The following is a 26876-nucleotide window of genomic DNA, read 5'->3' on the forward strand; positions in this document are numbered from 1 at the left end:
TATATTCCATCGTTAACGTTTGTGTTTACATTAAAGCGTTGTCAAGTTTTCATTTGGACATGACATGTGCGTTAAAGATAATAAATAGTGTAAACTTTTCGCCTAACGCCTCGCCCAATACTTCTCTGCTAACCAAAGATGGCTACGTGATAAATCGCAAAGAGCAATGAAAAAAGACAGGTGGTTTCTTTTCACAATAAAACACAGTTCTATCATGACGTCATTTCTGTAGATTCGAATATGCGCTCGCAACTTGATGACATCATACATTGGACGACGTTATGTTTGAGAGGGAGGTATCTTGTGAGTTTTCCCGATAGATGTAGCTGGGGTTTGCAGCTAAACGCTGTGGTCGAACGATCGCACCCAAAAGGGAGAGCGATTTGGCAATCGGTATTGGGAGAAAAGATACAGATTATCGACGTGAGGATTGTGAAAGCATGCGGGAAATACCAAACTTAACCCACCTGTCCATAAAATGGAGATGTCCGACATTGCCGAGGTCGGATTCTATTCAGAGCGCCATCATTATTTAAGTGAATTAAGGTAACTATGTTTAAAGCTTGTACATTTTATCAACATCCTTAAAGAGGCTGCACATAGTGTCGATATCTCATATAAGAAATAAACGACGAGCGGGAGTTGTTTATCGTACCACTGCAGGGAGAATAAACCATGAGGGGCACAGCTTCTTTTGTTTAAGACAAAGGGGATTCCGACTCGGGCAAACCAGGAAGTATTCCTAGTTCCAAGGATGTTTATGTTAGGCTTGACATACTTCGTTCGCTCGTCACGCCGAAGACCCGGTTCGATTCCCGACATGGGTACAATGTGTGAAGCCCATTTCTGGTGTCCCCCGCCGTGATATTGCTGGAATATTGCTAAAAGCGGCGTAAAACCATACTCACTCACTTGACATACTTGGCTATAAGTGGTTAGCGCTGTGGCTTGTATTGCTGTTCGTTTTGTGAATGAAGGCTGTCGCGGATAAGTGTATCCAATTCCGAGGATAGATAGTGCTTTGGATAGTTTTTGGAATGCTGAGTAGTACAATACCACTATTTTCAGATATTGGCAAGTCTCCCTCGAGGACCATATGGACTGTATAAGTTCAATGTTATGCCCATCAAGTTCTGCGCCAGCTACACTACAGACTTACAATTTGTAACGCGTCATATATATTTATCTGATATTACCAAATGCAATCTATCCGGATCCACTTTCATTTAATGTGTTTGACCAACAGTATTCGTCCGGATGTGCTTTCAATTAATGTATTTGACCAACTGCCCTTGTGCGGATAGACTTTCAATTATTTTTTTTGTCCATCTGCATTCGTCCGTATGTTTTTTCAATTTATATGTTTAACCAACAGAAATCGTCCGGATGTCTCTTGAAGTATGTCTCTTAAAATTTCGACCAACTGTGTTCGTCTGGATGTGCTTTCAAATATTGAGTTTGACCAACTCTCCTTGTGTGGATGCACTTTAACTTTATGTGTTTGACCATCTGCTTTCGTCCGGATGTGATTTCAATTTCTGTCTTTAACCAACAAATTTACAGTATTCGTCCGGATGTGTTTTCAATTTATATATTTGACTAAAAGTAATCGTCCGGATCTACTCTCAACTTATGTGTTTGTCCATCTGCTTTCGTCCGAATGTGCTTTCATTTTATGTGTTTGACCAACAGTAATTGTCCGGATGTGCTTTCAATTTATGTGTTTGACAACAGTAATTGTCCGGATGTGCTTTCAATTTATGTGTTTGACCAACAGTAATTGTCCGGATGTGCTTTCAATTTATGTGTTTGACAACAGTAATTGTCCGGATGTGCTCTCAATTTATGTGTTTGACAACAGTAATCGTCCGGATGTGCTTTCAATTCATATAATTGACTAAAAGTAATCGTCCGGATCCACTCTCAACTTATGTGTTTGACCAACTGCCTTCCGAAAGTCCCCTCAATAAATATTTGACCAACTGTAATTGTCCGGATATGCTTTCAGGTAATGCATTTAACGAACAGTAATCCTCCGAATGTGCTTTCAATTAATGTGTTTGACTAACAGTCAGTGTGTGAAACTAGCAGAGAACACTGAGAGCCCTAACGGCCAGCACATTTAAAGAAAAATGTAGGCCCAGCGGGAAAAATGTAGGCCCAGTGGAAAAACTGTAGGTCCAGGTGAAAAACTGTAGGCCAGTGGAAAAACTGTAGGTCTAGTGGAAAAACTGTAGGCCCAGTGGAAAAACTGTAGGTCCAGTGGAAAAACTGTAGGTCCAGTGGAAAAACTGTAAGCCAGTGGAAAAACTGTAGGCCCAGTGGAAAAAACTGTAGGCCCAGTGGAAAAACTGTAGGCACAAACATTTTAGCTGAGGCAGGGAGACATACTCTTGCAATATAAATTACAAAACAACCAGTCAACCAGACTCTGTGGTGATAGATGAAGGCTACATTTATCAAGGAAATTATCAAATTGTAAAACATCTTTGCGACTACATGCCATTGACCATTTGAAAGGTCTTATCCAACTGTTTATAAATATGAAAGTTATGTTTATCACATTACTTAAATAATGCTTAATAAATAAATGCTTAAATAAAGGGCAAGCCATAAGGTCCTGCTGAAATTGAAAACTATCAACCCGAGAACAAATCTGTCGGCCTCGGGGCTACGGGCCGATGTCTATTTCGAGTGAGTGAGTGAGTTGGGTTTAACGCCGCTTTTAGTAGTATTAGTATTCCAGTTATATCACGGCGTGTCAGCTTAATGTGGGAGGAAAGCCCGAAGTGATGTAGGTCTCAGACGTTTACCACTTCGGTGAAACTCACGAGCACGGGTATGGTGCTGACAAACCTAAAAACATAATCGGGTCGAACCGGGATTCGAACCCATAATCATAGGTTTCTGGCGTGCCAAAAGGAGCAACTCTGCACAGCGACTCGCGGCGCCTTAGACGACAGGGCCATCCGGTGGCCGCTGTCTATTTCGAACACTGACGACAGTAATCGTGCATACCCGGGAAAGCATTGCATATATAATCAACAAATAATGCCTTTTTCGAAGTAACCCTGAATCTTAATCTAAAAAAAATGTTCCCAAAACTATGTACATTTGCAAATAGTCGTAACACAGTATGACGAAATACGTATTTAACACAGGGAAATTGTGTAGTGCCTTACAAATAGTAAATACCACAATCAACACTCCGAAATGAAAACACTCTCACGTTATTCACAAGAGCCCTGTGAATCAAAGAGATGAAGGGGAGGTAACTCAGGACCAACAAACCCGCCAGTAGTGAGCAAGCGATAGCGAGTGAGTGGGATGCTGGTATTGATCGAGGATCGGTCACTTAATCAGCTGGTGCCTCACCGCTCCCTCAGTACAGTTGCATCCATGGCACGACAGGGGGGTCAGCTCATTCTTCAACTCGGATACTAGGATCGTGTGACTTAAAGAGTTATGCCGATGATTTTCATGTAAAAAGAGGATTTCATACACATGGCGAACGATGAAAGTGCAGACAAGGTAAATCATGTAGGTTTGTAGACATGACAAGCGATGTTGCCACTGCATCTAGCATGGGGTGTGGAAACTTTCCTGACCCGCTGTGGCACAATATCTCTGAGAACGTCACCGACAACACAACGACGTTGTTGTCCAGTGTGGATCATACCCCAGCCTGGGTGTACGTGGTCATTGGGGTTTGTGTAGCCGTCATGGGCGTCATTGGCATCATTGGCAACGGCACCGTTATCTGCCTATTCCTCAGGTAAGTCTGATAAAGTCTGATTTATCTGTCGACCGCACGCGTACACGCGCATGCATATGTACATGCACACGTAAACGCACACGTCTATATAAACATGTTAACTGACCCTGATCTACGGACAGGATGAAAGTATTCCTCTATTCCTCTAGAGTATATGTGGTGTAACTATCCAATAATATGATGTACCTTTCAGAGCGAATGTTGAAGCAACTCAAGCTTGTCATAAGAGGCGACTAACGGGATCGGGTGGTCAGACTTGCTGACTTGATGCATGTCATCGTATCCCAATTTGGTAGATCGATGCTCATGATGTTAATCACTTGATTGTCTGGTCCAGACTCGATTATTTACAGATCGCCGTCATATAGCTGGAATATTGCTATGTGCGGCGTTAAACAACAGACAAACAAACAAAATGTTGAAGACTGGAACATCATCAGCTATTATTGATTGTACAAATACTTATATTTTGATTTGTCTTAAATGGACATATAAATGAGTGAGTGAGTTGGGTTTAACGCCGCTTTTAACACTATTCCAGTAATATCCCTTTCAAAGCAAGGATAATCTTTCAGAATGTTGCTTCTGAAACTTCATCAACGCTTCCAAGGTGCATGGTGTATCGAATGCCACATGCTTCGTGGGTTATGGGTCACGATACCCCTTGATTAAAAAAATCTGAAAGCGGTATTGGGGAACCAATTGAAATGGTAGATTCGATCACGCTGACTATTCATAGAGGAAGGAGACACCACTGACCCATTGTCGCACAATAAGCATGCCTTGTTTTCCTTGAGCTGTTTATCTTATTTATGTTATTTATATACCATACGGAAATACGCATCAAGCTAGTGTGTAATATGTTTCATTATTATTGTTGTTGTTGTTGTTGTTGTTGTTCAACGCCGCACTCAGCAACATTCCAGCTGTATGACGGCGGTCAGTCAATAATCGAGACTGGACCAGACAATCCAGTGATTGACATAATGAGCTTCGATTACGCAGCTGGAATACGATGACATGCATCAACTGAGTCAGCGAGAATGACTACCAGATGATCTTACTACAAGGATAGTCGCTTATTCGAGGAGAATGGTTTGCTGAAGACAAATGTCCTTTACTACTTAATTATTTAGTCGAAACGTGCCCTATTTGACTCTTGTAACTTGATAACGTTCATATGTACAGCTTCTGTGTGTGTCTATTAGTGAGAAATATCAGATTACAGTCATAGGTTACACTGTGTAAAATGTCCATGCGTATAGAAGCAGATGGCTTCATCACATTCAGCGATTTATTCCCTCCCGGACACATAGCATATCACTCTGTTGTGTTTTCATAAAGTGGTTTGTCACTTGCACCAATTGGACTTTTTATTAAAAAATATATTGTGTTACTGGGCACCGCGTTCCTATTGTTAATTATTCTTATGTTTGAATAAACATATGTATAATTTTAACACGATGCGTTTAAGGCACTCCCACTGGCGCCAGTAAAATCCGAATTTGAAGCACCAGTGGTATTACTGATGTTTGTCACGCCTCGGATTTGACAAAAATCGATACCTGATTAGGAGGATTGGGAGTCAAGCCTTTTGATCTCATCCTGAAGCAACAGGCAATCATATTTGAGTGACACTGTAACTTTATGTCAGACAGTTTAACATGCGGCATAACCAAATTCGCTAAACCGTGTTTCCGTTGAAAGCGTGCAGATTATTCGTCAGCTGACGGTACAGCTACATAACATAAACTTTCATGACTCTGCTCGCTGACGGTACAGCTACATAACATTAACTTTCATGACGCCGCTCTCTGACGGTACAGCTGCATAACATAAACTTTCATGACGCCGCCCTGACGGTACAGCTACATAACTTAACTTTCATGACGCCGCTCTCTGATGGTACAGCTACATAACAAACTTTCATGAAGCCGCCCTGACGGTACAGCTATATAACATAAACTTTCATGACGCCGCTCTCTGATGGTACAGCTATATAACATAAACTTTTGTGACGCCTCTCGCTAATGGTACTGCTACATCAGATACCAACTTTCATGACGCCACTATCTAACGATACAGCTACATAACATAAACTTCCATGACGCCGCTCTCTGGTACAGCTACATAACACACGTACTTTCATAACGCCGCTCTCTGATGATACAGATACATAACACACGTACTTTCATGACGCCACTCTCTGAAGGTACAGCAACGCAACATAAACTGTCATGACGCCGCTCTCTGAAGGTACAGCTACATAACATAAACTTTCATGACGCCGCTCTCTGACGGTAAAGCAACGTAACATAAACGTTCATGACGCCGCTCTCTAACGGTATAGCTACATAACATAAGCTTTCATGACGCCGCTCTCTGACGGAACAGATACATAACATAAACTGTCATGACGCCGCTCTCTGACGGTACAGTTACATAACATAAGCTTTCATGACCCCGTTCTCTGACGGAACAGCTACATAACATAAACTTTCATGACGCCGTTTTCTGACGGTACAGCTACATAACATAAACTTTCATGATGCCGCACTCTGGTACAGCTACATAACACACGTACTTTCATAACGCCGCTCTCTGATGATACAGATACATAACACACGTACTTTCATGACGCCACTCTCTCAAGGTACAGCTACGCAACATAAACTGTCATGACGCCGCTCTCTGACGGTATAGCCACGTAACATAAACTGTCATGACGCCGCTCTCTGACGGTACAGCTACATAACATAAACTTTCATGACGCCGCTCTCTGACGGTATAGCCACGTAACATAAACATTCATGACGCCGCTCTCTAACGGTACAGCTACATAACATAAACTTTCATGACGCCGTTCTCTGACGGAACAGATACATAACATAAGCTTTCATGACGCCGTTCTCTGGTACAGCTACATAACATAAATTTTCATGACGCCGCTCGCTGACGGTACAGCTACATAATACACCAACTTTCATGACGCCACTATCTAACGATACAGTTACATAACATAAACTTCCATGACGCCGCTCTCTGGTACAGCTACATAACACACGTACTTTCATAACGCCGCTCTCTGATGATACAGATACATAACACACGTACTTTCATGACGCCACTCTCTGAAGGTACAGCTACATAACATAAACTTTCATGACGCCGCTCTCTGAAGGTACAGCTACATAACATAAACGTTCATGACGCCGCTCTCTGACGGTACAGCTACATAACAAACCTCATGACGCCGCTCCCTGACGGTATAGCCACGTAACATAAACGTTCATGACGCCGCTCTCTAACGGTACAGCTACATAACATAAGCTTTCATGACGCCGTTCTCTGACGGAACAGATACATAACATAAACTTTCATGACGCTGCTCTCTGGTACAGCTACATAACATAAACTTTCATGACGCCGTTCTCTGACGGAACAGCTACATAACATCAACTTTCGTGACGCCGCTCTCTGACGGTACAGCTACATAACATAAACTTTCATGACGCCGCTCTCTGACGGAACAGCTACATAACATAAACATTCATGACGCCACTATCTAACGGTACAGCTACATAATAGATACTCTTTCGTGACGCCACACTTTTATAGCTGCATAATAATTATGTCACCACTATAGGAGATCACGACTGCCTGTTTACATCACGTCTTATGGCGTCGCTGTATCTTATACAGCGATTCGTCAGTGTATGTCCGCAAATGTGTCGCTTTCATTTTACTGGAATATTTTTCATTCTTTATTGTGACTGAAATACGAATACTGCCACTCATGCTCTGTAACCGGATGAGCCTAACACTGCGTGGCAACACCCTTGGATCACACCTGTACCACACGCACTGGAGCAGGAGTATATAACAGCATTACTGCCCTACTGGGAAGGTGATTGTTAGGTGTCAGTCACCCATATCATGCGATGGTTCAAGGATAAAGGAACAGGCATACATGTGTGTTTTTTAGTTGTTTGTTATCGTAAATTTGTAATAGTAAATGTGGGGCATACGTTTTGTATGTATTCTTTCCTTAGTATTACGCTCATAACACACATATATATTTGGTTTTACTTTTAATAAATATATGAACTAATTGATTTTTGATTGTCAGTGACATGAAACTGTTAAAAGTAAAATGACGTTCGGTTTTATACATTTATATTAAGTACCTTTCATTGATGTAGAGCTAATATTTGTGAAATATGGACCTGTTGTCCATAGTTCAATGAATTTGTTAGTTGGAGTAATTGGTTTGTGGATATGTAACAATAGTGTGTTTTTTTTAGAAAAACGCGTTTCAAGAAAATAAATATTATTTCAAATAAACATATTCAGATGATTCTGACTATATTTATTTTTACAAAAATATGAAAATGGATTGGTAAACAATCGAATCGTTTTTGTTAATACCGTTCCACGGTAGATGACGTATGATACGATTAATACATCAGGGTATGTAGGCTAGCCTAAACATTGGATAGCAAAAATTAAGTGCGTCTGTCCTGTGTTATATCGATCAGGCAGTGGGACTGGTTGACTGGCTGTTTGCTGAACGAAGCATCAGCAGAATTGCAGCTTTTTACTGCCATTACTTTTTTTTGATAACGGTTAACGGGACGTCTATATAATAGATCACGTGGGCGTTTCCAGAACACCGGGGGCGATCGTAAGCGTGGTGGTTAAAGCGTTGTCTCGTCACGTCGAAAACGAGAGTTCCTGGTGTCCCCCGATATGGCAGGACTATTGCTGATCCCTTCTCACTCACACAACCACGAGTCGACCTGTTGCTTGTTAAAGCGTCCACTCGTTACGTCGGCGGCCTTGGTTGAAATGCCCACAAGAACACCTACATTGGGTTAAAACAGTTTCCTGCGACGTTGGTCCATAGCAAAACAAATGTTTAAACTTATCAGAAAAGGCAATTACAGTTTTTTACAGGTAGATTGATTTGATATGTGTGACTGGTGGCAAATGCGTCACCAACAGATAACAGCTTTGTGGATTTTAAGTATCTGATAGGCACTTAGACGTTGGAAGACCATGAAGTCATGACACTTTCATTGATAAAAGCTTATTTTTAACATCTCAGGGCTACTTCTTGTCCCTTGAGTATTGTTTGTTTGTTTGTTGTTTAACGCCGCACTCAGCAATATTCCAGCTATATGACGGCGGTCTGTAAATAATCGAGTCTGGACCAGACAATCCAGTGATTGATATCATGAGCATCAATCCACGCAATTGGAATACGATGATATGCATCAACCAAGTCAGCAAGCCTGACCACCCGATCCCGTTAGTCGCCTCTTACTGTGAGCAAAGTCGCCTTTCACGGCAAGCATGGGTTGCTGAAGACCTATTCTACCCCGCATGTTCACGGGTTGATTGCCGAGTAAGCGTATTGTGTTAATATTGCGTATTTAGTTAAAACATATATGCTGTTATATTTACACGAGGTAGGAGTAATGTACAAAGATAGCAATCTTACGTTGAAGCCAATGGGATGAACAAAAGCGTATATACCATTAACATGTCGTGACAGGGCTTGGTGTTATAACAAAGGGCAGACTGTGGTAACAACATAACAAGGAGATAAGCAAGATGGCCATTTGTGGTTAATGATAGGGCGACAGGTCAGGAGTGTACACGCTGGGTTGCGATTGGTAGATGCCTTTGTGTCTGTTAATGGCTGTTAATGGCTGGCTTCTACATCCTGCCGAGAGATAAGCCTATCTGTACAATACGACAATCTGACAGACTAAATATGACAGTAATTATTAATTATTTAGCGTGAATAGGAATATTTTTCTGCAACAACAACATCTTAAGCTTCACCATTGACATGCCAGGACTCATTAAGTTGCAGTAGTGCTTATTGTGTATGGTCAGAAATTGTCTTTACGTTTTCGTGTTCGGTTGAAATGAAGAAAAATACGAAATTAAAACAAAAATTGCTTTTACATGCATTGTCAGATCGATAATATCCCATAATTGTCTTCCTTCAAGTGTTTCCAGATCTGGTTTTGTTTGTTTGTTTGGTTTGGAATTTGTTGACAAACTTGACGACATGACATCTGTCAAATTTTGGTCATAGAGAATCTCATTTTTATATGAAATATGTCCACACGATTTGATAAAAGGTTAACACTCTGAGGCTTGCCGAAGAGTTTTAAACTTACATATATTTTTTTTAGAATTTTATTTTTTATAGGAATTGCATACGTGAGATGTAGTGAGTAGCGTTTTCACGTTAGGCACATTCAGCATTTAATTCCAGTTAAAACTGTTGATAGTTGACATGATTCCAATATTTAGACAAATTATTATTCGAGGTAACAACAAGAGTAGGTGCCTAAGGGACTATCTGATCTTTCCTGCCGAAGTCATTAGTCAGCTGTGACGCAGCCGTTGGTCTCACTGTTCTTGTTATACCGTTGTTCCTGGAGGTGATGATGCTACTAATTACTCCCGCTCCGAGCCGCAGCCGTGTGTTTGATGTCAATGTTTGATGTCAAGGGCTTGCCAAGTTGTCACAGTTTAGACGATACAATGCTAGCATTGAAGTGAGTGAGTGAGTGAGTTTGGTTTTACGCCGCTTTTAGCAATATTCCAGCAATATCACGGCGGGGGACACCAGAAATAGGCTTCACACATTGTACCCATGTCGGGAATCGAACCCGGGTCTTCAGCGTGACGAGCGAACGCTTTAACCACTAGGCTACCCGACCGCCCCGCTAGCATTGAAGAAAGAATATGCCGTACAAGACACATTCAATGTAAAACTCCATGATTTTGTGAACATGGCATGAATATTATGTGTATTTGATATTTGATATCTTGTATTTGTATATAATATATTCTCAGTATAGTTCAGTATATGACAAGTGCATGTAGTGGATTATTTCCAAGGACGACTAATACATATATACATCATCAGTATGGTATGGTATGGCATGGTATGGTATGGTATGGTATGGTATGGTATGGTATGGTATGGTATGGTATAACATAGTATAGTATGGTATATAAAAAGGGCAAGTGTAGTGATTATATCAAAGGACAAGTGTTGTATCAGCTGATGAAAACCGCAGTTCATGTGAGCAAATTCTATGATGAGCACTTGGGAACTCTCCTTTGAACACCCAAATAATGTATGATAGATATCACTATTGTGATGAATGGATAGATAGCATCATATGACGTGTGTATCAATTTCACCAGATGAGGTGGGTAATGATGATAATTTATGTAAACTGACGGCCAAAAGAAACGTTTCCAACGATATTTCTAGGATAAAATATTACCAACACAATTTGAAGCAGCAATAACAATTGTATTGTAGAAATTCATCATTCAGAACAGTAAAATGCGAATTTACTAATTCAACAACAAAGTCCTTGACCTCCAACAGGGACATTTCTTGACGAGGGGTCATTCGTCCAGTATTCGATCAACAACATTGGTTACAACTTTAAGGTGACGACGGCCCAGACCGTTCAATACGGGACCGTTCAATGCATCTTCGAATGCGGCGTCGAACTGAGTGGGCATGGCTAGAAAATGGTTCGGGCGGTTGCATAGGTTTCCAAGAAAGAACAATTTCCTTGTGTTGATAAGAAATTCCAAAGAATGCCACCCTATTAGTGTATTACAGATGTCAGTCCTTGTTCTTCTAGGCAGGCCTTGGCACATCTTGAAACAGACGCGTTGCGATCTTTCAGGTAAGATTTGTTCACGTTTGGATACGTTGGTCCAAAGTTCACAGCCAAAGAGTGCCCGGGGATTGCTGACAGAACGAATTAGATTTTGCACTCGTGAGTGGATTAAGACCTTCAGAATGACAGCCAGACTTAATAAGCATCATCGTGGAAGGTTGCACTTTTGAGGAAGCATTTATTGTGCTCTCCAAAGAATTGAAGTTGGAATTTAGCTCAAAGCCTACGTGTTTTGGTGTTTTTCGGCATGGGCAACTCCCTTCCATATAATTGTATGTGGCATTGGAATTTAGGTGGTCATTTAATACTTGGAAACATGTAGTTTAGGTTGTCAATTTATACTTTGAAACCTTTAGCTTATGGTAGTCAATTAATACTTGGAAACATATAGATTAGGCAGTCAATTAATACTGTGAAACTTATAGTTTAGGTAGTCAATTAATACTTGGCAACATATAGTTTAGGTAGTCAATTAATACTGGGAAACATAAAGTTTAGGTAGTCAGTTAATACTTGGAAACATGTAGTTTAGGTGGATAATCAATACTTGGCAACATATAGTTTAGGTAGTCAATTAATACTTTCAACATATAGTTCAGGTAATCAATTAATACTTGGAAACTTGTGGTTTAGGTAGTCAATTAATACTTGAAAACTTATGGTTTAGGTAGTCAATTAATACTTTGAAACATATAGTTTAGGTAACAAGTAATAAATATGTAAATATGTGTTTTCATATTAATAACACAATAATAGAGATAGGCGTTAGCATCTGGCTGTGATAATAGTCTCTATGGCCATGACTCCGTTTCGTTTAGATGCACACATGTCGACAAATACGGTGTGACAACTTTCTTGGGGTAGGCAGTGATATCACACCACATGCATCAACCAAGTCAGCGAGCCTGACCAACCAATCCCGTAAGTCTCCTCTTACGACAAGCATGGGTTGCTGAAGACCTATTCTACCCTGGGTGATGTCAGGTGAAATTGGGTTTAACGTCGCGTCCAAGATTATCGCACTTATATAGCCACGTGCATGCACGTGTGTGTGTGGCTGCTTGCACTAGTCCGGACTGATGCCGATTTATAGTGCTAGCTCAATGAGATACCATGCCGCAGTTTAACATGAATACCCCACTCAGACACAGTATACTGACTCCGAGCCGACCAGTCCTTGTTTTAGCCCTTTAATGCCGCGCGCCAGACAGGGTAACAACAAGTATCATCTTTTAACGTCTTTTGGTATGACGCGGTCGGGGATCGAACCCCTGACGTTTCCCTGAAGCTCTCCCACTAGACCACGGAGGCGGTCCACACCACATGTAAATATTTGAATAGTATTAAATGAAACGTTCAATGACCATGACTATAATGTATTTATTCCGGCTACTGTCCTAGAGTCAATCTTCAGACATTCAGGTATATGTGGCCTCCATCCGATTGCATATCACGTGGAACTTGAAACCCGGGGCCACCATTGCTACTTGGTTTATCTCTTAGATAAACACTCTCCTCTCCGTGTCTGATTAATCACATACATCAAAGTTCCGCTAATGAATATTTTGCCTTTTACATCTAAAGGAATCTCTTGGCGGATACTTGAGACTTGTTATTTCAGGAGTTGACGTTTTATATACATGTGATTAGTTTCTTGACACTGGTCACATGAAGATCTCAATCTCATATATACTTGTACATGTCTGTCAGGAAATACAACAACCTACCCGACTCATCTAAAGTAAGTAAGTAAGTAAGTAAGTAAGTAAGTAAGTAAGTAAGTAAGTAAGGTGAATACCCTGGGCATAAGAATAAGAGATATGAGTTAGTGAGTGAGTATGGTTTTACGCCGCTTTTAACAATATTCCAGCAATATCACGGCGGGGAACCAGAAATGTGCTTCACACATTGTACCCATGTCGGGAATCGAACCCGGGTCTTCGGCGTGACGAGCGAACACTTTAACCACAAGGCTACCCGACCGCCCCCATATAAGAGATATGAATTATCATTGAAGCTAACATTGGATATATTTGTGTGAAAGGTGCATTTAAGCTTTATAATCGGCTAGATGTACAACCATCGCGACCTAACAATTCTCTTGTCAATTGAATTGAGCTTTCACAATACAGGCCATCCCGGTTTTAATGCCACCCTTGTTATAATGCCATACTTTTCTTAAAACGGATAGCCGTAGTTCAATATTTCTTGGTTATAATGCCAGTGCCAATGGGTTTGTATCAGAACAAACGTTCCAATTCCCTGGTTGTAATGCCATTTTTAAACATGCAAAAAAGTATTGGCCTATAGTTAATCTTTTAAATCAACAAACTAACTGTAATGACCTCAGTGGGTTTTCACAGCTAATCTTCACGCAGAGAATCGTCCACTTTCTTAAAATAACGAACAAATTAGTTTGACGTAAGTGATAATATCCTTTTGATTGATTCTTATTTATTCTTCTATATATCATGTCAGTAGGGGGGCACGGATGGCCCAGTCGTCTAAGGCGCCGCGATTCGCTGTGCAGAATTGCGTCCCTTGGGCACGCCAGAAACCTATGATTATGGGTTCGAATCCCGGTTCGCCCCAATTATGTTTCTAGGTTTGTCAGCACCATACCCGTGCTCGTGGGTTTCACCGAAGTGGTAAACATCTGATACCTGCATCACTTCGGGCTTTCCTCCCACATTAATCTGACACGTCGCGATATGACTGGAATACTATTAAAAGCGGCGTTAAACCCAACTCACTCACTCACTCACTCATGTCAGTAAAGTCTTGTTTTCAACACCCTGGTTGTAATGTCATATGTCCCGGTGGACGAAAGGTGGTATTATAACAAGCGAGGAATGTATTTCCGACCAGCCAAGAACTCGAAATTAGTTTCATGATATATTTTTAGCTAAAGTTCATGGGATGGAAACAGGATGTTAAATTGAACCAGATAGAGCCTGACATGCTTTCTTCCAATAAGTGTCCATTTGTCTACCAGGAAATCTCTCAGTTCGATACTGAGTATACTTGCCATAACAATTACGTTACGCAGGCCAAAGGTGATTTCTTTACAAATCAGTTCCATCTACGAAAACAACTCTAAAAACGCGATATAAATTATCGTTCTCTGAGTCAAAGGGTATTCGTAATCACAGTAGTTGTTTTACAGCTAAGCGTAACTAATGTTTCAGCTATGTTAACATTTTTGCTTTAATCTAGAATAATCCTGAACAAATTTTCATCTCGTGAGAACATTTCTATCTGGATCAAACGTGGCTAAATTACAACAATAACAGTTACCGAGCTTCTCGCACTGAGCTGACCTGCAAAAACTTCTCGCGAAACTTGAACATCTGCAAATGGATTGGATATGACTTAAATCCATCTACAATTAGTGGAGTTGACTTTGCATAAGCATAAAGTACTGATCAAAGCCAGCAATAAAGTAAGAACATGTCGATAATAAAAAAAGGCAATACAGTGGGCCAAATATTTGTCAGCATCAACATATTACAGGCCATATCACGTACGTCAGTGTACTCGCGAATGTCTAGAATGTGTCACATCCGAATGTATAGAATGGGGGACGTAGGTAAATCAGTGGAAGAGAACTGGTAGCAAACACGCACCGCACCGCACACGCACGCACGGCATCACATAAACGCACCAAACACACAACCGCACAACACACACGTACCTTACTATTTCTAACTCAGGCACTCTGATTGTGGAGCAAGCGTGCCACAATTCCATCAAACTACAGAGTTTACCGAGTTTCCCGCACTGTATTGACCTGCGAAACCCGAATATCTTCAAATGGATTGGATATGACTGTCATTCACAATTAGTGGAATTGACTTGACATAAGAATATATTATTGATCAAAGCGAGCAGTGAAGAAAGAAAATGTCGATAGTAAGAAAAAGCAATGCACTGGACAAAATATGAGTTATCAGCAGAATATTACAGGCCCTATGACGTATGTCAGTGAACTCACGAACACACGCACGCACGCACGCACACACCGCACCGCACCGCACCGCTCCGCACGCGCACACGCACCGTACCACACACGCACGGCACACCACGCCACGCCACGCCCTACTTACACCCTTTATTCAATATGTGGTTTTTTTTGCAGTAACGAAATGCAATTTAGGTGCAAACAGATTAGAACACAACATAGTTTTTTGTTTTTAACAATATCAGTTTAAATATGATTGCTTGTTATCAAAGTTGGAGTACTTGTGTTCTGACAGCAATTGCTGTGCTGTATTCATATTGATAATAGGGTCGTGCGATGACAGCAGTATTAAACTTCAGAATATTTGCAATTTAGATGTAAAACTTTGCCTAAGACGGTTATAAGCTGGACAAATTAGCAAAAAGTGATCTTTTTGCTAAACGACAACTTTGTTCAGTTTCATTAACCAATTCGTTTATAAACAACTGAAACAGAAAGGGACAAATCATACACCCTTGCCTCACACCCATAAAGCTATCAAATGTACCAGATACTCTGTTGTTTGAGCGAACCCCGTAACATTTAACCCATTTTAGAACTCACAACATGTATGTAGAATAGCTTCCACTGAAAGTGCCGCTGATTGGAGTCGAATGCTTTAGAGAAATCAATAAACGCCAAAAAGAATCTACCTCCTTAACGTTAACGTTAAAGATAACGCTGAATGACAGAAGTTTATACAATACAATTATCAATACTTGAATAACCTTTTCGAAACCCCGACTGACATTCAGATATTTTGTTAAGACTTGCAGCCCTTATGTTTAAAATTGATGTAAGTTCGGATATGGTGATCGGGGAGTCTAATATGTCAAATGTCAGTTCTTGTTCATAACGACCTTGACATGTCACGATGTCCTCTACCTTATCAAGATCATCGTGAATACCCGTCTGTGAAGAATACAGCGACGAGAAATAGTCCCCCAGTCTTGTACATCAATGCGATCGTCCAGACAAACGCGTTATCATGTCCCAGAAACGTTTAGGATCTCCCGCTGCTGCATTTTCTAGGTCACTCCTTTTACATTGTCCACACAGGTTCTTCTTTGACTCCACACATGGGTACCTGACAATCATACAACCGTGTCAGACCATCGATTCCTTTTTTCCCTTTTTTTTACAATCCAAGCCGACATTCCTAAATCATATGCATAAAGAAGCAGACCAGCAAGGAGGGAAGCAGAATTGGCGATCACAAATGGAACACTGGTATTTCGTGTGATACTTGCAGACAAGGTGGCAGATGATTCAATCAATGTAAGCACAATCTCATTGAAATCAGATCTTACTTCTCGCTACTGCTAAACAAAGATCTGAGAGCACCCTATTACGGGTCACGTCGGGCCGACCTTGCGCGAACTTTGACCGACCAATGGAATGACTGACAAGAAGTCGACATTAGACAATCAAAAGGCAGCTTGCTCGTGCTCTACGGCACTAATTTCAAATTGGTGACTACACTCCGAAACATATTTTGACAAATTCTCGTTTAAAAATTTGAAACCTGAACTAAAGAACATTCTGGAATGGCTAATTGATGGTCTAGATTGTATAGATTCAGTCGTTAAGGCTGTAACTATCGTTCGGAATACCCCGTGTTAAAGTTTTCGAGGTTGCATGATTAGAAATCACAATCCGACTGTCACTTTCATGATCTGGTAAGCGACGCTCTGATTGGTCTGATTAAAGGTCGTTCTGACGTGACCCCTAATGGATCTTCAGCGGTAGCCAGAACCAAGATCTGATTTTAATGAGATTGGTGTAAGCACTGACACTTAACACGTTATCCCCACTGAAAGTCCATGTTTCCCTCTGTCATGCCTGTTGTATGAGAATCGGATGGTAAGGGTTGATTCAATAAATTACAGATATTCCTTTGGGGAACTGAAGGACGAGGATGATGTGACGCACCGAAACTGCCAAATTAAATGCTAAAAAATGTTATCAGAAGTGATGATATGAGTCATGTTGTTTCGGTTCGTATTATCTTTAATCTATCATATGATTATGCTTCATTGTCAATCAGTCCATTATTACCAAAGCTTTACTGTATAGGGCTCCTTCACATTGTTTTGGGCTTAATCGAAGTTATGTCGCTCAGATCGTAACACAAACCCTGATCTTTGTACAATAATTAAATTTCCATTGTGTTCATTGAAATTCCTGCATTCTGATTAGCTGAATTGGTCACGTGTTATTGCATTCATTTCCCAATGAATGTAAAAAATAGGCCACGCCCACAGAGGCGCACTACTTTTATTACTTCGGAATGTCGGGGAATCCCAATATTACAGCCGAGGGAATTCCCTTTCTGCTCACGTGTATCGTCATGCACAGGACATTTAGCAACTTTCATGCATATTCATTTCATTTCAAACAAACCTTTGAAACCGAAGGCCGAGAATGAATGAAACAGCAAACGTGCAGGCTCGCTCGCCTGTTTTTTTCGGTTCAACTTTCATGTCTTCGGGTTTCAGTTCTAACTGGCATTTTTCCAACTGTGTTTTACCGTAATCACGGAAGTAATGTTTAAATCTGGCGAAAACTGACCATGTAATTTGAAACAGCCGCCTTCTCCCAGGCATATTTCTTCCGGTTCGCAACAGTCTTTCGTTGCAGTTCTTTTGGCCTCTTGTCTTAATTGACAGGTCCAATGAACATTGTTCTGATCCTGCTCTCCGTTGATTGGCTACTGACTGTGTAGGCGTGTCAAGTTATGTGCATAAATTAAACGATCACCTGATTCATGTCACGCCACAGTATGTAATCCTACACCTGGCATGTTTATCAATCTCGTCATTTTTGTCTGTTTTGATATATACAACTGTTTTTGGTTAAACTATTGTAGATAAAACATGGTTTATGTTGTCGAATTTAATTATAAGCATTGACTGTGTATCTTTTCGGTTCATTGAGGTATGAATCGAAAAACCAAAGTGCAAACTGTATGACTCCGCTACTTTGCACATTGGCTTTTCGATTCATACCTCAATGAACCGAAAAAATACACAGTCAATCCTTAATTGATTCTGTACATCCGTCGTTTGTAACCAACACGACGTCATCCCCTCATGAAATAGCAGAGATTTGGCATCTCTCTAAGCATACACTAATATATCACGTTTTTAAGAATCGATGTCAAAACCCCAAAGGTGACGGATGTGGTAGTAGCATGTCCAAATGGATGCTAATCGGCGCTCGCTGTCAAATGGACACCAGCCTATGTCTTTTTGTTATTGACCTTATAAAAAGAAATTAAATATTCTAACTTCAGATCAGCTAATGCAAAATCAAAGAACTATGATGAATAAGCTTACGTTTCTCATGAGAGACATCTGTTTCCGCCTGTCGGAAGATAACGTTCATGGACTGTTCATTTAACGGATATAGATATAGCTTCAATCAACGCGGTTAAAGGTTTATAATTAAATCGGCCTACGGGAGATCTTCTCTTCAAAAACATGTGATTAATTCACATAGGGATCGATTTTTAGCATAAGGGAATGATACAATCCTTACTTGTTCAAGATAATCTGGACACACTGGCAATCGTCACTGGTTATATATTTCATCCCAACATTAACAACAACGATAGGTTTCATTCTGGCATAGCTAGACATGCCATTACGGGTTAAGGGCTTTCTTGAAAATAAAGCGACAAAACCCTTTCCATATCCAATAGAAATCTCTGCACAAAGCAGAGTCGATAGTACGATTCCGACTATATCTTGAGCATGTGTTTATGAATCATTATCAAATAGTGATGATACTAGGTGTTCGCGAAAAGGGGAGCGTATCCTGTCCCACCGGTAGCACCCGTCACAAACACATGCAAAGGCAGGTCAATTGTCCATACGTAGGGCGCATTCGGGCGACGTCGGGCGACAGGCACTATATTTAACATGTCTTGTACGGCAGTTTCTTAACATCCCCACGAGACTTCTTACATAAATGGGCGGTGGGGTAGCCTAGTGGTTAAAGCGTTCGCTCGTCACGCTGAAGACCTGGGTTCGATTCCCCACATGGGCACAAGGTGTGAAGCCCATTTCTGGTGTCCCCCGCCGTGATATTGCTGGGATATTGCTAAAAACGGCGTAAAACCATACTCACTCACTCACTCTTACATACAAATCAGAAATTGGTCGATGTATCTTTAAATGTTTGTAACGTACCAGTTATACGGTACCAAGAAAATCAATTATTTTAAGGAGCCAGTCCTAATTACATCTATTGAAATACCTCCCCTATCCAAGAGGTTTGTGATCAAATTAGGCCTCATCTTAATTCTTTCACATACTAAACGTCAACGCCAGAGTGAGTGAGTATGGTTTTACGACGCTTTTAGCAATATTCTAGCAATATCACGGCGGGGGACACCAGGAATGGGCTTCACACATTGTACCCATGTCGAGAATCGAAACCGGGTGTTCGGCGTGACGAGCGAACGCTTTAACCACTAGGCTACCCGACCGCCCCTCAACGCCAGAGTATAACCAGTCTCGATTATCCGCCGAAACAGATTCCACTGGACGTGAAAGCAAAATAGTGGTGAAAACGATGGATAGATCACTGAAAATCAGCGATGACACCATCGATAAAATGGTTAGGTATGTGTGTCTTGTTTGTTTGTTGTTTAACGCCGCACTCAGTAATATTCCGGCTATATGACGGCGGTCTGTAAAATATTCGAGTCTGGACCAGACAATCCTGTGATTGACAACACGAGCATCGATCCATGCAATTGGGATACGATGACATGCATCAACCAAGTCAGCGAGTCTGACCACCCGATCCCGTTAGTCGCCTCTTATGACAAGCTATAGTCGCCTTTTACGGCATGCATGGGTTGCTGAAGACTTAATCTACCCCGGATCTTCACGGGTTGAATACTGGGTAAGCGTATTGTATACTGGGTAAGCGTAAGCGGATCTTCACGGGTAGGAATGACTGGTACATACGCTACAGAAGTGGATCCTATATATCTTGTGTTTCTATGAGCGAACTTTTAAGTGTCTCTCAAACACCTGCAAAAAGAGCTTGGAATAATGCCAAAGCTTCGAGTAGTTTCGTTTCAGAATGAACATTACTGAGATAAACCGTTTGGGAATGACAAGCGGATATCATCAGGTGGTTAGGTCCTTACCGTGCGGTGTCAACAGCAATGGACAATAGCGTTATCTCTGTCTACAAATTGACTTTGTAAGCGTGACGTGCACGTGGCGAAGCCCTCGCCAGTTTGGATTATATCAGTGTTTACCAGAAATGGATGTTGCTCAATTTTATTGATTTCCCAGTTTTAAGAGAAGGAGTCTGAGACTTCTTATCTGTATATTACACCCAATGCATACATCCTTTGATAGTCTTCATCATCGGAGATTAACTGGTATAGATTTTTCATCTGGTTATGTAAAATAAATCTGTCATCCGCAATCGTTGCTGGGTTATCAGTACCAAGCGGTTCCATGACTTGTTTGACGCGAGGTATTTAGGAGTGTTGCTTGGCTATTGTTCATTCTTGGAGGTTTACAGAAGTGTTAGGTACACACTCCTAATCTAGGTGACGTTCAACCACTGAGGCATTCCCCTGTGCCTTGTTTAAGGCGATCTTAGTGCTAAGACCGTAGTTATTCACGTAAGATAATATGCGATAGTTATACAACTATGTCCGCTATGTGGAACAAGACCCTGTAGCAATTAGGGGCCGATCGACTATTTGATATTCTGGGGGTGTGGGGGTGTGTGCATGCGTGCGTGCGTGCATGCGTGCATGCGTGCGTTGGGTGGGTGGCGTGTAAAGTAGCTTCTACCTTTGCTGAATGCTTAAAAAATATGGAGTTTTGCCTTTTAAAACAAGGCTTATAAGACATTTCTTCTTAGAGCATATTCCCAATAGGTGGTCATGTTACTGGAAGATCACCCATTGTCTGTTGTGTGTTTAGAAGCATACTTCTCCGCATGCATACCTTGAAATGTCACATTCATCATAGTCAGTGGCGCTTTCGCTGTGGCACTTTGTAACTTGATAGACGTATCTCGCATCAGTTTCAATATCTGCATTGTCAGGTTTCCGTTAGCTGGGTTGGATGAAGCCGGCAATCTTCCAACAGACGATGTGCAACCAACAACTACAAGCAATTAACCCCTTATCACCTGAACACCACAGGGAAGGCCACGGTGCAATTAAGTCAGCTGGTCAAGACACGTCACTGTTACTATGTTTAGTTACCATGGTAACATCAAAGAATACTTCTATAGCATAAGTTATGGAGGGCCGGCGCCATACCCGTGCTCGTGGGTTTCACCGAAGTGGTAAACGTCTGAGACCTGCATCACTTCGGGCTTTCCTCCCACATTTAGCTGACACGCCGTGATATAACTGGAATAATGTTAAAAGCGGCGTTAAACCCAAATCACTCACTCACTCATTAATTATGGAGGGGCACTTTGGGCTACACGGCTTGTAAATTAGGTTAGAATGACATGTTGCCTTGTTTAACCTGGTTATGGTTACTGTACTAATTGATAGTGATACATAACCAAATGTTTTTAACTCCGAAGAGTGAGTGAGTGAGTTAGTATGGTTTTACTCCGCTTTTAGCAATATTCCAGCAATATCACGGCGGAGTACTAAACGCCGAAGATCCGGGTTCGATTCCCGACATTGGTACAATGTGTGAAGCCCATTTCTGGTGTCCCCCGCCGTGATATTGCTTGAACATTGTTAAAAGCGGCGTAAAACCATACTCACTCACTTTATGTGATTAAACACACAGAATCATACACTGGACTCAGTAAGCAGAGATTATTTGTTTATTATGGAATGGTTTTATTTATACCTTTTTTTCTCGATCACAATGGCTTATTTTACAGAAGAAGGGTCGCGTTTCGAGACACATTCACTAACATCGCGACAGCAGTTCTCTATTTGTTCCCGAGAAGACGGATGTTTATGTGATCAAAGGAACTCTAGATTCATGAGTATGATGCGTGATTTCCCAGCACCTTAACGTGCTTGTTGGTGTTCACTGAATTAGTAAACGCCTCCAGCATGTTGTTATTGCAGGGTTTCCTTCCAGGTTAAACTGACACGCCGTGATGTAACTCAATTACTTTGCAACCTGCCGTTTAAATCAATTCATTTGTTCTCTCTCTGGTTCCCGACCGGGTGATCCTGACCTCTAGGGTTGTCCTTTACCGAAACATTGCGAGATGGTTCTTTACATCATAAATATCTAATATCCACTAAAAAGCATATTTCTTTCCTCGTCCAGTCTAAGGAAATGTTATACTTAAATTCGGTTCTGATGTAAGCGTACGTGCTGTTTATCTACAGTCGTCTATCTAATATACATATCTAACTGTATCAGTTACAGCTAAACATGTCTTACGTTATTTAAATGTTTGGTTTCAAATAAAGAGTGACGAATCAGCCTTTGAGGAGATATCTGCCTATGTTTATTATTAGACACAGACGATCGATGTTCTTGAAACTGATCATGATGAATGAAAACCTTTAAGTACGCCAGGGAACCACCAAGTAGAACGTGCTACAAGTGGCTGCACAGTTCGTTCAAGTTTTGTTTGTTTGTTTGTTGATTAACGCAGCACTCAGCAATATTCCAGCTATATGATGGCGGTCTGTAAATAATCGAGTCTAGACCAGACAAATCTGCAAGTCCGACCATCCGATCCCGTTAGTCGCCTCTTACGACAAGCATAGTCGCCTTTTACGGTAAGCATGGGTTGCTGAAGACCTATTCTATTCTCTTCACGGTTCTTATGGGTGTAAATCTGCAAGTCCGACCACCCGATCCCGTTAGTCGCCTCTTACGACAAGCATAGTCGCTTTTTACGGTAAGCATGGGTTGCTGAAGACCTATTCTATTCTCTTCACGGTTCTTAAGGGTGTAGAAGAAGACATCCTTCGTAGTTAGGCGCAGAGACTTGAACCAACACTCAAATTAATACTTTAAGTATCTGTATGAAATATCGACATGCATTAAGTACTTAGCTACCTCACGTTCCATTTTCTTATTTATTGTCACATAATATTAGTTATGGTGTCTTTAGTTGCCCTATACGATGTCATGTGTTTCTGATTACCGAATATGACACCGTATACCGCAACCAAAGACACCATAACAAATTTATTACGACTGACATCATGAGAATCGATCTTCGCAATTGGGATACGGTGACACGCATCAACCAAGAGTTCGTTTAAGTGGACGCGTATCGTTATAGACCCATTGAGTGAGTGATTGAGTGAGTGAGTGAGGTTTTACGCCGCTTTTAGCAATATTCCAGCAATATCACGGCGGGGGACACCAGAAATGGGCTTCACACATTGTACCCATGTCGGGAATCGAACCCGGGTCTTCGGCGTGACGAGCTAACGCTTTAACCACTAGGCTACCCGACCGCCCCTGTAGCCCGATTGAGTTGGCATTACGACCGATTTTAACCCTATTTCAATTAAAGTACGGCTGTTGGCTTCTGTGGTAGGAGATCCCAAAGCAATGCAGGTCGTAGATGTTACCACCTTGGTGTGATCCACGAGAACGGGTATGGTGGTGACAGACCAAGGGTGAATTTGGAATTCGAACCCACGGAGTTCAGTAGAATGGAGAAAGCATGGCGTTTCTATCAACTGTCTACGAGTATTCCAATTGTAAGGAATTCGAGAAAATAGTTTGATACCTTGTGGACACAACTACATCCTCCCTTTTCTTTGAATCTGCTCTTGTTATTGTGTCAATTTCGAATTACCAACAAAACATATGTTGCAAATAAAAAAAAAACATCTTTAAAACAGATGCAGCGGTGTTAGAGTACAAATGACAAAGTTAGTTATAACTGACATTGAACATTTTTCAAACAAAATCAATTCTTAATATTTAACACAACATATCTGAATTAACACTATATCTGAATTGTGACGTCACATAGTGATGTAGCCACTTTGTCGGAAACACAACGTCCCCTTTTCTGTGACCTTCACCTTGGTGTTAAGGTTGTATGGCTCGCAGGGACAGATAATTTCTGTCAATTCTTCCATGATTCCAAAATTAGCATCTTTCCATATTAACATTATACTGACATTCAATCAATGTATTAACACAATCATTTATATGTTAGAGTGAGAATTAATATTTAAGTCGTTACGATCACAGGATAAATAACAGACACCTCGTTTATACTCCTCACAGTTTTGGGATCAACTTATACGCCATTCCGTCATATTAAAGTTCCCTGTCACGTTGTAAGAAACGGTGGAACTAATTTGTTTGGGAATATCTATGTGTATCTGACTCTGATGCTACGTATGACATGATCATTTGTCTTGTCAAAGTGACTGTATTGATTCAGTAGTACTGGCTGAATTATTTAAAAAAAGGTGTGATTATAAAACAACACGCAAATTCAACATCTATATCTAATACTCGAACAAGATGCCCCTAATACAGTGACAGCACTCGCGTCACACCGTTCACAGTCAGACCCGAAGGAGCATGCCTCAGCGGAGGGAAGGGGGGGGGGGGGGGGGGGGGCAAAAATACAGAGGAGGGACATAACTCGTAATAGCTTTTGGTTGCGCTACGATCTAGGACAGGGATAGCAGCCTAACATAATTCGTTCGGCAAAGGTGGAAACTGGACTCGGGAAGATGTATCTCAGCTTACAAAAGTGGTACCGTGCTGTCTCGAGGGAATTAGCTCTTGGCGGATTAATAGACAACATCGTCACATCACGTAGCACGCAAATAGGACACTATATACTACTCGAAAGAAGTTAAAAAACATCCGATTTTTTCATATGATTAAAGTTAATCTGACATGGCCATATGGTGGATTAATTATAGTTATATGAAACAATTCGAGTGATTTGAAGTATATCATGGCCATAACATATTAACTATGGTCATAAGAAACCAATTGGGTGCTTTTAAACTTCTTTTGAGTAGTATCATTACTCCACAATATGAATTGAGTTGTGAGGTCAAGGTCACCGTTAGAAGATGCCATAAGTACTGTGACGACACGCGAGATGAAAGTGGTACTTTTGTTAATTTTGAAGGTTTAGGATTTTTTAATATAATAGTTTCCATGGCAACGACTTTGACTTAGACCGGACATGTCATATTAGTGGGAGATATGAGTATTTCATGCTTGATATTGTTGTTGTTGTTGTTGTTGTTGTTGTTGTCTTAACTTTGTATGAACGTCGCCTTCTAATTCGGCTGCCCTGTTCCTCTTCGTGTATCGGCGAATTCGAAAGGTGACTAATTTCTATTGATAGGTCACCTTTGATCTCGTTTAAGCAGGGTGCTTTGTGTCCCATTCAGCTTTGGAAAAGCTTCGTTGAAGTTTCGGAATATTTGTGCAAGGTATTGTCGGCTTAACTGAGACGTGTTTATTTAGTCTCAGAACACGAGTGCTCCTTCCTGAAACCGTTTTGGTCTGGTTTGATGTGATTTCCAGTTTCGAGGAGGTATTTTACTGTTTGTTACCACAGCTTAAAAATCTTGGCTCATTAAGTGAGCGGAATAGGGCGGCAGGAATTTGATGGAGCTTCATCTTTTCCCTGATGCTATAGCGAGATAAGGACTAGTGATTGGGTGTGCTTGCTTTAGATATTTTGGGTATTTTAATATGACCTGCGTTTGTCAGAACGTAGCGCCCTGTTAGGTGATATGGATGCTGTAACATCGGGACAGCGGGGAGTAATTGATTTAACGGTAGGATCAGCGCCATAGTGGTAAACATCTTCCAGCTGCATAAGGACCGCCTCCGTGGTCTTGTGGTAGAGCGTCCGCCCGGAGAGCGAAAGGTCCGGGGTTCGATCCCCGGCCGCGTCATACCAAACGACGTTAAAAGATGGTACTTGTTCTTACCCTGTCTGGCAGTCGTCATTAAGGGGCTCAAACAAGGACTGGTCGGCTCGGAGTCAGTATACTGTGTCTGAGTTGGGTATTCATGTTAAACTGCGGCATGGTATCTCAGTGGCTAGCACTATAAATCAGCATCAGTCCGGACTAGTACAAGCAGCCACACAAACACATACACGTACATGCACGTCGCTATATAAGTGCAATAATCTTGAACGCGACGTTAAACCCAATTTCACCTCACCTCACCTCACCTCCAGCTGCATACATGGTGGCTTCCGGGTCAGGTTGACATGCAGACATGTAAATATGATACAACTCAAAGCAGCTTTAAAACCGGATTCACTTAACTCATTCATTCAAAGGTGAGGTGAGGAGAAATGGTGTTTAAAGACTATTGCAGTTATATGGCAATCGTATGCACCTGGAAGCGGCGGGCGCCTCATTACTGAAACATTCCAG

General features: G+C 41.3%; 1 protein-coding gene across 1 annotated transcript in view; it reads left to right on the forward strand.

Annotated features, from left to right (window-relative positions):
- Window positions 1–3554: 3554 nt before the first annotated feature.
- The window catches only part of LOC139469377 (rhodopsin-like), a 36807-nt gene continuing 13485 nt past the window's right edge, over window positions 3555–26876 (forward strand). The window contains exon 1 of the mRNA XM_071251537.1: window positions 3555–3775. Within this exon, the coding sequence (XP_071107638.1) occupies window positions 3555–3775 (221 nt within the window). The remainder of the gene's footprint in view (window positions 3776–26876) is intronic.

Source organism: Haliotis cracherodii, unplaced genomic scaffold (assembly GCF_022045235.1).
Source record: "Haliotis cracherodii isolate W230 unplaced genomic scaffold, xgHalCrac1.p SCAF_2, whole genome shotgun sequence".
Classification (NCBI taxonomy): domain Eukaryota; kingdom Metazoa; phylum Mollusca; class Gastropoda; order Lepetellida; family Haliotidae; genus Haliotis; species Haliotis cracherodii.